This window comes from Etheostoma cragini, chromosome 19, assembly GCF_013103735.1.
Source record: "Etheostoma cragini isolate CJK2018 chromosome 19, CSU_Ecrag_1.0, whole genome shotgun sequence".
Lineage (NCBI taxonomy): Eukaryota > Metazoa > Chordata > Actinopteri > Perciformes > Percidae > Etheostoma > Etheostoma cragini.
In genome coordinates, this window is record NC_048425.1 from 12,171,622 (window position 1) to 12,187,248 (window position 15,627).

At 39.3% G+C, this 15,627-nt stretch overlaps 1 protein-coding gene, 1 long non-coding RNA gene and 4 other non-coding genes across 7 annotated transcripts in view; 1 reads left to right on the forward strand and 5 right to left on the reverse strand.

The window, feature by feature from the left end:
* Positions 1–694: 694 nt before the first annotated feature.
* On the reverse strand, positions 695–15,277 carry LOC117934931. The gene is made up of 3 exons (XR_004654624.1): positions 15,112–15,277; positions 13,513–13,519; positions 695–705 (listed from the first exon to the last, which is right to left on the reverse strand). It is a non-coding gene; the product is annotated as an uncharacterized LOC117934931 (long non-coding RNA).
* The window catches only part of m1ap (meiosis 1 associated protein), a 34,149-nt gene continuing 23,588 nt past the window's right edge, over positions 5,067–15,627 (forward strand). The window contains exons 1-5 of one of the 2 annotated variants that reach the window (XM_034856952.1): positions 5,067–5,221; positions 5,258–5,318; positions 8,876–9,139; positions 9,280–9,474; positions 14,000–14,171. In XM_034856952.1, coding sequence (XP_034712843.1) covers positions 8,876–9,139; positions 9,280–9,474; positions 14,000–14,171 — 631 coding nt within the window. In that variant the 5' untranslated portion in view covers positions 5,067–5,221; positions 5,258–5,318. Of the gene's footprint in view, positions 5,222–5,257; positions 5,319–8,875; positions 9,140–9,276; positions 9,475–13,999; positions 14,172–15,627 lie in introns of both variants that reach the window. The other variant, XM_034856951.1, reaches the window with a different exon arrangement.
* On the reverse strand, positions 9,813–9,884 carry trnaa-ugc. Its single transcript has one exon. It is a non-coding gene; the product is annotated as a tRNA-Ala (tRNA).
* trnaa-cgc lies at positions 10,446–10,517 on the reverse strand. Its single transcript has one exon. It is a non-coding gene; the product is annotated as a tRNA-Ala (tRNA).
* Positions 11,071–11,142, reverse strand: trnaa-cgc. Its single transcript has one exon. It is a non-coding gene; the product is annotated as a tRNA-Ala (tRNA).
* Positions 11,604–11,675, reverse strand: trnaa-cgc. Its single transcript has one exon. It is a non-coding gene; the product is annotated as a tRNA-Ala (tRNA).

Genomic DNA, 15,627 nt, shown 5'->3' on the forward strand with positions numbered 1-15,627 from the left:
CTGGTTGCATAATGGTGCCATTACAAGTCTTGAGGATATACAGGACCTGTCCTGACCACCATACCATCATCTAACGCATTAGCCCTGGAGATGCTGACGTTCAGGCCAAGATGAGTCATGCATGTTCACGAGGAACACTCTCCGGAGTTTTGCCTCCACAGACCATCACTCTTGTTCATGTGGTACATTAGGAACACTGACTTATTGATGAGGCTGGAGTCACAAGCTCATCAGGAGCTTCTGGTGTTTGGTAGACAATCTGTTTCCTCTGCCGTTTCTAACGCGGCTGACCCATTGGAATGGGATCACAGCTGAGATGAAACACCAGCTATGCTAAGGTGACACTGGAGACAGACCTTTTGAGGGTGTTGTCGCAATGTGGTGCAGGCTGGAGGGGAAAAGGCCTGCTGCCAAGTATCAGTTAAAAATGGTGAGCAAATTTAAGGGAGTGGCATCAACCTTAACATCCCCCTCCTTCTCTAAAAAGAAAAAAAAAGAACTTTGTGGCAGCTGACCAGCTAAAACTCTCCATCCATCATCCCATTAGAGAGGAAAGTGTCCCCAGGCTGTCAATTACAAATTAGATTGCCAATTGATATGTAAGAGGGATTACATTTAGCGGTACTTGAATGGTATCAGTTACACACTCAATAAGCCAGACAGAGAGCTACAGAATTAATTTCTTTTGCAGATGTCTTTCACCGGCTAATATACATTGTATAAAAGGAAGAATATGCAATAAAGGACAAACTAAATGACCCAAATTGACACATTAAACACCAGCAGATACATAGCGACATTTTATGTCATGCACTGGGAGTCAACATTAGTAGGCCTACATGAAGTTTCCAGTCAGCTGATCAATGCGGAGTCCACAGTAGCACAACAAGTTTGACTTTGACCTACAAAGCCTTACCTCACGTGTACATACGCATACACACACACACACACACACACACACACACACACTAAGTCTTGGCTTCCTAAAATGCTTCCCGTTGAAGTCATTTTCCCACCCAGATTAGTACAAACTCTTAAAGTATTAATGCGTACCATTGCTAAGCTAAAAAAACACACAAACTTCGTTAATCCACAATTCCAATAATACCCATCATTACGCTGTGACCCAACCAAATCCTCTGTGACAAGATAGGATTGGCTCTGAAATGGGTCTCATGTGGATAAAAGACCAGCGTGGCTTGTCCCTGTTTGTACTTCTAGCCCTAGAAAGGTTCAAACTAATTCAATCAGGAGACATGTTTGCAGATATGCTAATAAGGTTTAATGTACAGCTCAATAAAATGTACAAAGCCTTTGGCGATCAGATTTCATTGCAATACAAATATATAGCGAGGTGGGGGTGGAGGTGGAGGTGGAGGTGGAGGGGGGTGGATTGTTGCAGTCTTTGCCTGCAACAACAGCTGAAAAGCAAAGGGAGAAACAGATCTTTAAAAGCAGGGTGGTGACTCTGTAATTGACCCTTGCAATTTGGAAATGATTCTGATTGGTTAAGCAGGAAGGGGATTCGAGCATTGATTAAATTAGGTCTTCCTGAAAGGATTTACGCTGAGCTATATTTAAATCAGGAGAGACTAGTTGCAGATATGTTACATACAGCAAAAAAGTATATTTATTTGGATAACAGCTGAATAAATTTACGCTAAGCTACATAACTTCAGCTGCCCCGAGGGTTCAAAGCTGGAAAGAGAGAGAAAAATGGTATTTCATGATATTACTTTCTATGAAGACAGCAAATATGCTCTCTGATTAAATTGTTCGCAAACTGATGCTCCTCAGTAGCAATAATATTTATTTTAAGTGCTCAAATATGTGCACTTCAATGTTGGAATTTCAAACAAGACATTCCCGTTCAAGTAGAAGAGAGAATTATTATTACTATTACTATATAGACAAAACCTTTTCTCCCCAGGGTAAATGCCTTCAGGGGGTTTAGGTTAATCCCATTTTTGGAACATTTCCACTTTGTTTTACAGGTGAGACGTAGCTACTGTGGAGCGGCAGAACACAGCTCCATGCTGTGCATCTCTGTCAGATGTCTTCATATTCTCAGCCATCACAGCTCCTGTACCTGCTCTATGACATGATTTACATTTTTGAACACTTCCCCCCTCCTGTCTTACTTGTCCATGAGGAATAAAATCTAGTTTCAATACAACAAAAATACACTATCTCTGAACCCACGCTGTGAGATTTTATTACCACTGTCTACAGAACCAAGCAAGCACATGCCTGCAGGAAAGAAAACCTGTTACAAAAAGCACAACATTGTGAAGTAAGGCCTTTTTTTTTTTAAAGGAATAGTTCGACATTTTGGGGAAATGCTCTATTTACATACTTATACATGCCTTTTTGCCGAGATTGATGCCACTCTCATGTCTGTATGGTATATAGCGAATGCCAGCAGCCGGTTAGCTTAGCTTAGCACAAAGCTAAAGAAACAGGGGGAAACAGCTAGCTCGGCCCTGCCATATATTTTCTGTATACCACTCAAATACATATTTAACACACTTTTTTTGAACGGATTAAACAGAAAATGTTGAACAACTGTAGTCCATTAAGATATATTGCTCGGAAACTATAAATAAAAACAGGCCTGTATTTAGGATTGGGGATTAATGAGCATATGACATAAAAAATGATGTAACCAGAGAACAAAAACAGTATTGAGATTGGACCCAGCTCCACTGTCAGCTCAAACAGTTGTGAAACCAAGCTGCTGTCTGCTATCTGCTCCCATCTGACCCTCTCTAACTAAAACTGCGAGGATGTACTCAGGGAATTTTCCAATTTCATGCTTCTGTTCCCATTTTAGGGAATTAAACGAAACTTTCTCAAGGCAGCAAACAACTTAACACAATCGACTTAACATTCATTTAACCTCAATCACACAGTGAATAAAACTTAGTTCAAAAGTAAAGAAGAACCACGCTGAAATGAAAAAAAGCAACTAGTGTGCAGAATAAGTACTGAAACTACTGGCAAACTTTCCCCCAATCCCTCTGAGTAAATCAAAAAGGCATTTAGCGGATTAGGACACTGTCTCAAAGCTCCTATTGACCTAGAAGTATGTGCGTTCATCACAACTAAATCAGGAAGCATGTGTGTATTTTATTGTGTCTGTGTGTGTGTGTGTGTGTGTTTGTGTGTGAGAAAGTGTGTTTGTGTGTGTGTGTGGGGGGGAAGGGGGTTTAAGTGTGTGTCTGTGCATAAGAGTGATTAAGCTCCAATCATATCGGTGCACCTAATCCCTTTACATGGGCCTTCATTTTTGAGACTGAAAGCTCAACATCCGTCTCAGTGGAAGAACCTCGTAGTGGAATCTATGCATTCCAGTGTTAATCTTTTTCGGAATATACATCACAGCTCAATTTAGAGCGTCAAGCACTGACAGGCAGGTGGGATGTAGAGGAGGAGTGAGTGAATGAAAGAAAGAAAGAAGAAACACTGTGAGAGGGAGCAGGTTGATAAACAGTTTAACCTGGGAGGAAGGAAGAAATTACCATTGCCTTTAATAACAGATTTGGGAGAGAAAAAAAACTTGTCTCAGCCTCTGCCCAAATAACAACATTACTGCCACACACACACACACACACACACACACACAAACACACACACAAACACACACACACACACTTCTTTTAAGCCAGGACTTCCACTGGGCAAAAATTCATCTGGAAATGATTTTGCAAGGTACCGAGAGTTGGTAGAAGTTATTTTTTCTATCTCACATAAAAACACTTATATACACACACACACACACACACACAAATACGCACACGCACACACCTCATCTTATCTACAATAAGCAGATGTACATGTTCCACATTTCTTCATGTCAATCTCATATACCCTGACAAAGTGACATGTTGTGTGTGTGTGTTTGTTTGTGAGAGAGAGAGAGAGAGAGAGTCAGAGAGAGAGGATTAGAGAGAGAGAAAGAGTCAGAGAGAGAAGGAGAGACAGAGTCAGAGGGGGAGGAAGAGTCAGAGAGAGACAGACCTACCCAACAATCAAGCATTAACCAAAGCCTCTTACACAGACCACAGCACTAAAACCCCTTCACACAAACACACACACACACACACACACCTACACAGACAAATACAGACAGACACACACACACACACACACACACACAATTTCATCAAAAATCGGTATCTCCAATACCCCTCACATTTTGATTGAACCCCCATGGCTTGAAAGGTCTCACACACAAACACACACACACACACACACACACACACACACATACACACACTCACTTGCCCGCACTGGCTGCCAGAAAGCACTTGAACCGAGCAGACCAACTATAAGGAACACATTTCCATTTTTACTATTCCATTCTGTGTCTTCATTCATGTAAAAATGATAATTAGAAAATAAACACAAGGAAGGAGGACATGACAAAAGTTTTGAAAGTTAAAAATAAGTGTTTTTCCCTTTCTAACATAAAGAGAGATGTGGGATACTTGTGGTGGATATTTGTTTGTCCCTTATGTTTACAACAACATCACAAAAAATGTAGTTTTTTGTGTGATCCTGAATGATTATTATTGTTGTTATAAGTATTTATTATTCAGTTATATCCTCAATCAGTTGATTTCTCATTAGGTCTATAAAATGTCAGAGCAACAATGTCTAACAGTCAAAATCCCAAAGATATGGAGTTAACTGTGATGTATCCTAAGACAAGGAAAAGCAGCAACATCTCACATCTGAGAAGCTGGAACAAGAAAATGATTGGCAACTTTGCTAGAAAAATCACTTAAATGGTTTTAGATATGTTATATCAATCAACTAAATGATTAATTGTGTGAGTTATTCAATAACAACGACAACAACAACAACAAATGACGTACTTCACCATCAGCTTAATGCAACAACAATTAAACTGGAAATTTAACTGGAAGTAAACTGGAAATTGTTTCATAATGTGATTATCTTCTTTATTGAAATATATGGTGTTTAGCGAGTAATGTTTACATAGATTTTTTTTTTTGTATTGAGTTATAAATCTTACCAATATATAATCTTTGGCTTTATGCGCCACGTGCCATTGGCCCGTAGGCAGTAAGCGAGCTCGTGACTATTTCTTTACTGCTAGCTAGTTAGCCCCGGTTAGCACACTGCTTGCGTGCTAGCTAGGAAACTGTTAAGTTAGCTATTTTATCTCACGTTAGTTAGCAGTTATCGTTTGTTTGGCTGGTCAAATTTATCCGTGGGAAGTTTGGTTTACTGCGTTTATAAAACTATTCCAGAGGACTGCAAGGAGGAGAAACTTAACCTAGCTAGCTAAGGTAACGTCAACGTTCAAAGTTAGCTAACGTTAGCTAGCTGTTAGCTAGCTAGCTAATGTTTGCTAAACTCAGCTAACATCTGATGATGTTGATCTAATCTAGTCGGACTGTATGCACTATTTATTATTATTTATCAACCAAAGAGTTAAAAGTATTTCATGCTACTAGTCAGAATAATTAAATTCTGAAAGGTCCTTGCACTCTTTGCTACAAGAGTATTTTGTTGTTTACTGCTCTGCTTGTTTTCATCCTACACCATCCACACTGTCAGGACACTTTGTCAACTTTGAATGAACGTAATTTTGATGCTTAGCTATTCATTCGTCAAACATGGTCTAATAAAAACGCACACACACGTTACTGTGATGTAGTGTTGTTGTTGTACAAGGACATTTTGAAAAATCCCATTGCCCATGTGATAGATATTCAGGTGAACAGACACCAACACAATCCAGGTGTAGCAAACAGAAGTTTTGGTATTTAGGTAATGAACTGAATCTGATTGGGGTTATTTATGTCAGAGTGGTCCAAGAGATGATGCAAGATCAAAGGTGTGAGAGCAAAAGATCCGTGATCTGTGGAGGCAGAATTTAGGCTTAGATGAGGAAAAATGAGTCAGAGAAAGATGAGAAAGGCAGGAGATCAAACACACTTTCACACAATACGTTTTTTATTACCAGTAAAAAACAGCCCTTCTCTGTGAAGATCATAACAGAGCAAGGTTTCAGGACAGTTTATTTAAGAGTTTGAATGATAAGAAGCGTTCAGAGGCCGGCGTTTGATCGGTAGGGATTAGTTCTGTCGATGGCTTTCATTAGCCCAAGCCTTCAGGTGTTTTCCATATGATTTCCGCCTATATTTTGAGTTTAAAGTAAATCAGGCTGTTAGTGCTGTCTTAACTACTACTGTTTTTTTATTATCAATTAATCTGCTGATTATTTACTAGAATAATCGCGTCATTGTTTGGTCTATAAAATGTCAGAATATAGTAAAACATGTTTATCCCAGTTCCTCAAAGTCCGACGTGATGTCTTCAGATGTCTTCTTACGTCACTTTATTATGACATAAAACAGAGAAAAGCAGGAACCCTGAGAGAAGCTGAAAATAGCATTTTCTGCCATTTTTACAATTCTAATTTTAATCAAAATAGCTGGTGTTTATTATTCCGTCAATCTACTTATTGATTAGTAGACTAATAGTTGCAGTTGTGCTTCAACCAACAATGATATTAAAAATGATTTAAAAAAGTTTAAAAAACAGCTAATCCTCTTATTAGAGAAAGAACAATCAGTGAATGTTTGATTTCACTGGTTAAAAAGTGAACCAAACTATTAATTTATGAAATGCTTAGTTGTGTCGTTTGACTAGTTGCTTGTTATCTGTATACTGGTCTGCTTATATCAGTTGATTCTCAATGCAACTGAACACTAGTGAAAGGACAAAAGCCCCCAAAACCTGTACATCAGTGGAAATTGGAGAGTAACACGTTGCCTTATTTCCCTATTTTAGCAGTTTCCTCCACTCTGTGTTCTCCCCCCCACCAGAAATGAAATGACTAAGTGTACTGATCTGGGTCAGAACAGGGTGTCGTTGATGTTGCTCAGTTAGGGGTTTCCCTTCAGTAATGATGATGCTGGTGATCAGACACAAAAAGACAGATTCACACACAGACATCCCTTCCATAATGACAGGGAGATGGCGTGATTGACTGTTTGAAATGTGAGGGGTTTTCCCTCTCTCCGTCCCTCTGGCCAAATCCTCCATGACTGACTCTTGCCTTTTGACAGCCACACAGATTGGCCCTTTCCATCGGATGACACTTGTGAAGCTGTTAAAAGGAGAGAAAAAGATGTGTGTTTTCTCCTGATACATGGATTAGGTTAAGGGTTTATTTAAAAAGCTGAATTTGAGAACTATATATAGATTTGTGTGAAATGATGTTTATTCACTGAGCTACTGATTTAGGACAGGGAATCTCTACACCTCACGATTCGATTCTGATTCAGAGGCCAACGATTTGATTCTAAACCAATTATCAATGCATCTTGATGCAACATTTTTTTACTGTAAATTCCCATGCCAGGTTTTTTTTTACATAAACATATGAATCTAAATTTTAACACAAGTTTACACAAGTTTTAATGACATTTTTTTGTGTACTGAGGTTTATATGTAGTCATTCCCTGCTTAAGCTTGTAAAAGTCCCCTTCGCTCTCAGTAATCTTGAATGTCAGAGGCTCAGTCATGTTTAAAGGGGGAGAATTGGCTTCTTAGAACATGAAACATGGGGTGGTCAGATGTAATGTGAGAAAGTAGATCAACAGCCTCTGTGTTTTGCCTAAATATTTAATGCATGTCTCATTAGATCAAGTGTATACATACCAAACCTTTTTTTTCTTCTCCTTTTGGCCATTTTTGTGTGTTTTTTTTTTCCTGCACTTTTGCCTAAACTCTTAAGTTGTTCATTATCCCATCCTCTTACAGTCACTCTGTTTTCTGATTTGTACATGTTTGGAGACAGTAACTGAACAAAAATAAACATGATCGATTATTAACTTATCAGAATCGAGCATCGAATTGTTCTAGAGAGAATCGATTTTTTCCCCCACCCTATTAATTAGTGCCGGTAGTTTCTGTATATGCTCCATTACGTCCATTTTGTGTTACTTACTAATGCTGTGATGTCCCATTTTCCCCACAGGAATCATTAGACTTTCTATTTTTCTTGTATTCTAATCATTGCATCATCACAGTGATGTTAAGACATTTCGCAGCACTGCTACCAGTGTTTGTCATTCAGCTCCAATGTCTCAAGAGTTCAGATAGTTGTTAATTATGAACAACAAGTTAACAATCTTCATTCATTCACCACAAAGTGAGGCCTTTCTGTACATAATTATGGAACATAACCACTTGAGGGAGAATTTGCAACCCTTGATGGAAAATTGTGTTGTCTGCTTTGCCTCATGGCATAGTTCCACCAGAACTTTCTGGCCTCCAAACGGATTCCCAGTCTAATTTTGAGCCATTAAACTGCTGCCCTTAAGTCATAATTGCTCAAAACCTACTTAAGAAGTCAGGAAAAGCCCCTAAGTTGTGTGAAAACAGAACCATTTATAACCTAGATTCTTCATAATTATCCATGTTCATCATAGCCTATTTATTCTTGTTCTATGTACAGTGTTGCTTACCGCTCATGAGTATGACTACAGCTGATTATCATTACAGGGCAATGGTGTGTTATGATGTATCTGCTTTTTGGTCATTTGGTTATTACCCTGCCTCCTAGATTTGAAAGATTTGCTTGCCTACTCAGGTTTTTAGATATTTGCGTATGTATTTGAAGAGGTGAGAGGAGTACTGCTTTTTTACAATATGTTTTTATAATAATGCAACATAAGTACTTTATGTGACGTACAGCACAGACATGCCGTGTGAAAGGTAACCTCAAATTCAGAATATACATAATGTATTCATTGGGAGGAAATGTTCCATCAGAAGCTTCCCATTTTCTTTGTTAAGAAACACTGTAATTTTCCTTGTTTGTGTCTTTTAGATGTCCATAGACAACAGAAAGAAGCCAACTTGTTCCTCCAACTCTGGCAACCCAGTTCACTGGTCCTCCTCGTTCCCGCGGCAACCAGCCAGGGTCCTGATCGTGGAGGCGCTGCCACCGTGGTGGTCCGAGACCTGTACGGTGCTCTGTGATGCTCTGGAGAACTTCCTGTCCCTGGCCTGTAGTCTGGACGGACCCTGTAGGATACCACTGCTCAGCCTGTACGTCATCAGCAGGCAGCAGGAATGTCTACTGCCATTTGTGGTAAGTTAGATAAAGCCAAAGTGTTAGTGCTTTTTCTAGTTCCTCCTCCCTCACCCTTCTCTTCCCTATTTTGCATTCTGTCACCTACATTATCTCTCACTTTTATTCCTTTTGCTTCTGTCCCTCTGTATTTTCAGCAGGTTCGTGGTAACCTGGCCAGGCTGCGTTCCTGTGTCGAGGAGCTGAGGACTATTTCAGGTGAAGGTTGTATCAGAGGAGCAGCCAGAGGAGGCGAGCTGCTGCGTCAGGCAGTGCTGGACAGTCTACAGCAGTTTAAACAGTACATTAGACATATCAGTACTGACAAGCAGGCCAGCAACAACATATCAGTAGAGGTAAGCATAGAAAGACCTTCTATTGCACAACGAGCTCAACAAGAAAAACATTTATTTTTTACAAATCACACATGGTAAAAAAAGGCCTCGGTATTGGCCATTAAGCTCCTGTTACCCTGAGGCATCATTCTAATACGCTTTTAAGAAGATCTCAGGTTCAGAAGGTGGCCTATCACAGATATGCATAGTACTTCAAACTTAATTGATGTATTTTTATTAATTTTTTGAATAATGCAAATGTCACTCAGTGTGGCTTGTGAGGTCTTGACATTTCATAGCACAGTTTTTTAGCAATCCATCTGAGAGCATCACTCAACCAATTTTCTGTAAACAAGAAGTGGAGATGCTGGGGATTGAACCCAGGACCTCATACATGCAAAGCATGCGCTCTACCACTGAGCTACATCCCCATGTTGCCTGGCTGCATACCTCAACATCTTTGTTTTTAAATTAAATTAGCATGACTTTGAATCATGTCATTATTGCAGTGTTCAATTTATGTTAATGTTACAAAGCTTCACATTTTTAAGTGATGCTGAGCTTTAACGATGATCACTGTCAGTGATCTACTTCTGAACCCTTTGCTCTTCAGACAAATCGGCGAGCATGACGATGGCTGCTTTGCTTCATAGACACTAACGATCACAGGGAGTATTACAGTTGACAAAAGTTTTCTTAACTTTAGTAACACAACGCTCTGGACCATGACTTAACAGGCTTACATCCTCACCTGTTTTACCCATGCACACCAAAATGCAAGGCCAGCATTTTTAGTTTATCCATTGTGGCACTCAAGAAAAGCTCAATTTTCCTGTGTGAAATAGGGGATGGATAGTCAAGCAGAGAGAAAAAAAGGCATGTTATCAAATGTAGCATAAGCGCACTGCAGTCTTTTGTTGATGTGACAAATCTTTGTGAAGATATAGTTTTAATAACCATCATTTCAGTGGTCAGCCTCTTCCAAGAGAACATGGAGATGCTGGGGATTGAACCCAGGACCTCATACATGCGAAGCATGCGCTCTACCACTGAGCTACATCCCCATGTTACTTTGTTGTAAAACTCAATTTTTTTTCACAAAAGCTTTGTTTTTAACCTAAATTAGCTTGATTTTGAATAGTGTCATTAATGCAGTGTTCAATTTATGTAAATGTGACAAAGCTTCACACTTTTAAGTGATGCTGAGCTTTAACGATAATCACTGCAAGTGATCTACTTCTGAACCCTTTGCTTTTCAGACAAATCGGCGAGCATGACAATGGCCGTTCTGATCACAGAGAGTATTACAGATGACAAAAAGTAGTTTTCTTAACTTTAGTAACACATCGCTCTGGACCATGACTTAACAGGCTTACATCCTCACCTGTTTTCCCCATGCACAACAAGATGCAAGGCTAGCATTTGTAGTTGATCCATTGTGGCACTCATGAGAAGCTCAATTTTCATGTGTGAAATAGGGTATGGAGAGGCAATCATAGGTAAAAAAGGCATGTTATCAAATGTAGCATAAGTAGTCTTTAGTTGATGTGACAAATCTTTATGAAGATACAGTTCTAAGAATCATCATTTTAGTTGTCAGCCTCTTCCAAGAGAACATGGAGATGCTGGGGATTGAACCCAGGACCTCATACATGCGAAGCATGCGCTCTACCACTGAGCTACATCCCCACATTACATTCAAACCTCAATGTTTTTTCACAAAAGCTTTGTTTTTAAACTAAATTATCTTGACTTTGAATAGTGTCATTGATGCAGTGTTCGATTTATGTTAATGTCACAAAGCTTCACATTTTTAAGTGATGCTGAGCTTTAACGATGATCACTGCCAGTGATCTACTTCTGAACCCTTTGCTCTTCAGACAAATCGGCGAGCATGACAATGGCTGGTCTGATCACAGAGAGTATTACAGATGACAAAAAGTAGTTTTCTTAACTTTAGTAACACAACGCTCTGGACCATGACTTAACAGGCTTACATCCTCACCTGTTTTCCCCATGCACAACAAGATGCAAGGCCAGCATTTTTAGTTGAGCCGTTGTGGCACAGAGAAAAGAATATGTGACAAAGCTTTATGAAGATACAGTTTTAAGAATCATCATTTTAGTGGTCAGCCTCTTCCAGGAGGAAATGGAGATGCTGGGGATTGAACCCAGGACCTCATACATGCGAAGCATGCGCTCTACCACTGAGCTACATCCCCACTTTGATTGCCCTGAGGGTCCAGAGAAACAGCAGCCTTTTGGACCGAACAAATGTTTTGTGCAGTATTATTGTATAATAAGTCATGTCAACAAAATGATTTTTTTGTTTCTATCTCTCAAGATCCATTATAAAGGAGTGTCTCTCAGCTGCAGAGTAGCTCAGAATGAATAGACCCCTTTGATATTCAAGCTTTGTACTTAATGCTAATGTAGGGAAAATGCCCCACTTATATCTCTTAAATGAGGTCTCTTAAGGTCGAGTTTGAAGTATTTAGCAGCTGCAATAGCATACTGAATTAGACATCTAGTTTGCATTTTTACAAGCTTAATAAATTGTCTATTGACAGTCCACTTTAGTGGCTAAAATAAATATCAGACAGTCCACTTAAAATCAGCTCATGTACATTTTTAAATGCAAAAACATGGGCTCTACTCATCTGCCACAGAGCCATCTGTTGTAAAAATGATATCAGTAAAGCTTCAGTAGATGCGAGTGCCTTCGTGCTAGAATATCTGCTCCGATCAACTATCCTTTTTAACTCAAGTTTTTGCGCACAAAAGATGCCTGACAACACAATCTTCTGAACACAGTCATACTGAGCAATACAAAGACAGTTGTGTGGAGTTGATAGTGTTAATTAACTTTGTAGCAACTCATTTGACAATCGCTTGAATGGAACAGACGTTCATTAACATTAAAAGTTACGCTCTAAAGCTTTAAACCGCTTTCCTTTGTAAGTTGCACCCACTTTTGTACAGAAATAAAATAAATATTTAGTTTCCTCCCACTTTAAATGATTAAAGTGGATGAAATTGTTGTCATCCATAAAAAGTCCTAGCTATCACTCGGATGCAGCACATTTACTAGAACTGTGAATTCCTATTTGTGTTATGTTATGCAAAGCCAGCTTTGGGCTAATATTACGTACATGTTCCAGGCTCAATCCTTAAGACTCAAATGCAACATTTTAGATTGCAGCAAATGAGAGATTAGCGGAATAGTAATATTACTGAAAAATGTTAAATTTAATTGTTGGACATATGCGGAACCAACTGAGAGATGAGCCAGTCCCTGTCTTTCTTGATACATTTGAACAACATGTCCTCTGGATACAAGCCTCTGAGTTGTTGACGAGGATTTCTCAAATCCAACCAGCATTATTAGAAAACTCTGAAGAGATGATTACACTAAGACCCAGTGTTTCCGACAGCAGCAGATATGAATAGCACCATTAGGAGACAGAGAGACACTAAGCAGAAACATGGCCCTCTGTCTCTGTGTGTGTGTGGGTGTGTGTGTCTTCCTCTATGATGCTTCAGCAGCAGATTCTACTTTTGGCCCAACAGCAGAGAGCCGAACCCATCAACAATCCCATAATAATCATCATTTGCTGCAACTGTTAATGGGATTCAGTCGGATGCTCAGCATTAGTCTAACATTAGTTTATCTGTGTTCCCCCCATTAGGCATATACATGCCACAGAAAACTAATTTCATCTTCTTTCCATCATCAGACTTAGTGAAGACTTGTTGTAAGATGATATCTTCGGTTCAAATCTACTGCAGGAATCTTAATTATCAGAAATAATTGATTAGTGACAGACATTTTCCGGTGCATTACCTGCCATTTTTTTCATTCCTAATGCCATAATGTGTGAGATAATTTTAGCTCCCTAACAGGAAACTTTAAAATAAATTACAGATCATAGGGCAAGATGGCAGTTAAAGCTGTGCTTTTTTTCGCTCATGAAAACATCGTTTTCACAGTAGGTGTAAGTTGTGTCTTTATACCACATGCCACTTTTCAGTTAGGGTGGGAGTCTGTTTTACTGGGACAGCGGTTCTGACATCATGTTTTTTAATTTAGTAACAGTTATGTACTGTATGTCATGTTTTTTAAGTACAACAGAAACACAATAGTCAGACCCAAGGAATGCTTTGCTGTGGTGATGGTGTGGCCTGTTCTTTTGAAGATTTAACAACTTGAAGCCCAAACTTGATCTTTCATAACGCAGCCAGCTGTAACAATTCAGAAGTGGGCTTTTGGTAAAGAGTTGTGGGGAGGAACAGCTATGTGGTCTTAATAATAGTCAAATTAAAATTGATTGAGGTTTTTCCACTGTTGTGAAGAAGGACCAACAGTGTTGGTTACCATAGTTGTGTTGTTTTCTCCTCTTCAAGCTAATCGGAGTAGAGGCCATCTAAATTGAATGTTAAGGGCTTTCACTGTTAAATTTGTTTTTTTTTTTGATGTCCTTTGAGTCCTTTTTATTACAGGTGGGCTAAGGCATTTTTCCATTTTTACTCTTTCTTTTTTTCCCAGGTTACTGTGGTGACCAGCCAGCCAGGACGGGGAATCGTTCACCAGTTGGAGACGGGGCTCAAAGACACTGACCTGGTGTCCCTGAAGCGTCTCCTGGTGGTGCAGATCTATCGTGCTGCAGACTGGGGACAGGAAAACCCCTCACCTGAAGCCACACACCCAGAGGCTGAAGGTACATGGTGACACACAAAGACACACACATACACACACACACAGTGGAACAACTTGAAGGAGGTCTGCTATCTACTTACAGTAACACTGTAATTTCCCATTTTTTTGGGATCAATAAATATCTATCTATCTATCTATCTATCTATCTATCTACTTTTATTTACTCCCCCTCCCTTTTGACATACTTTCCCCCCGCACTTTGTTACATATCTACACTCGAGATACATGTCACAATTTATAGAACGTGGCTACAACCCAAACATTTTGCAATCCTCTCAGGAAGACTCATTTCATAATGATATGTCATTCTTTGTAATTACATGAAAGTTTAAGTTTGTGTGGTCTAAATAAGTAGAGAGTACAGGGAGGACTGGATAGAAATGAAGGGGAGACAGAGAGAAATAGAAAGTGAGATAAAAACACACAGAAAGGAGGGAGGAGAGAGAAAATGAGAGCAAGTGTAGGAGACAGGGTGGGGTAAAGACAGGCAGCGAAGTCTTTCTTGTTAAAATATTTCTGCACCATCTGAAATATTATTTTCATGGTGATAAACCATTGCCTATAATACTGACTGCAGCTTTGTTTTCTCAGAGGTGTTTGAAGTGCTAGAAACAGGATACTGACGATGATGGGAATTTTAACTCACCTGACATAATTATGTCAATTATGTAATCCCGCCTAGTTTGTTGTCATCACCCCCTCTTGGTTATTTTTTACATCATATCTTAAGTGAAATGTTATACATTTTCCCCACTTTTCCTCATTAAACCAGCCTTGGTTATATTACCCTTGGAGTCAACCATGTATTGGAGCAGAAAACAGAGCTACTTGGCAAAATAGATCTGCTTTTAAATCGGGGTGCCATATGTGAATTGCATACATTAATAAAATCGTGGAGCTTTCAAAGACCACGGTATACTTTGGCCTCAAGCTGCAAAAACTACAGCCGTTACAGGGCTCCACACTAACTGTTTTCACTAGGAGCACAGTGGCCCCCAACTGAACATTTTAGGGGCACAACCAGAAGATTTAGGGGCACACACTGCAAATCAACATGCTAACCAAATATTCACATTTCTACTGATTTGCACTGTATTGCAAAGAAATACTTTGAGAATAGATGCAGAACTTGAACAACTAAATTGCCCATTGTTTATGCTCTCAACTTATAAAGCACTTTGTAATTTTTGGTTCGGAAAAGAAATGTGTAACTAATATGCCAAATCTAATACGCAAAAATGAAGGAAGCCGTGTTTATTCTGGGAATACCCTGGAATCTGGGCGCGTTATGGAATTTTAATAGTCTCCTTGTGTGTATGATGCTGAGTAGGAATGCTGTGAGAGAAATTGCAGCAAATATGTTTGACTTAATATCAGACTATTTATTTAAGCTGTGTGTGTGTGTTTGTGTTTGTGTGTGTGTGTGTGTGTGTGTGTGTGTGTGTGTGTGTGTGTGT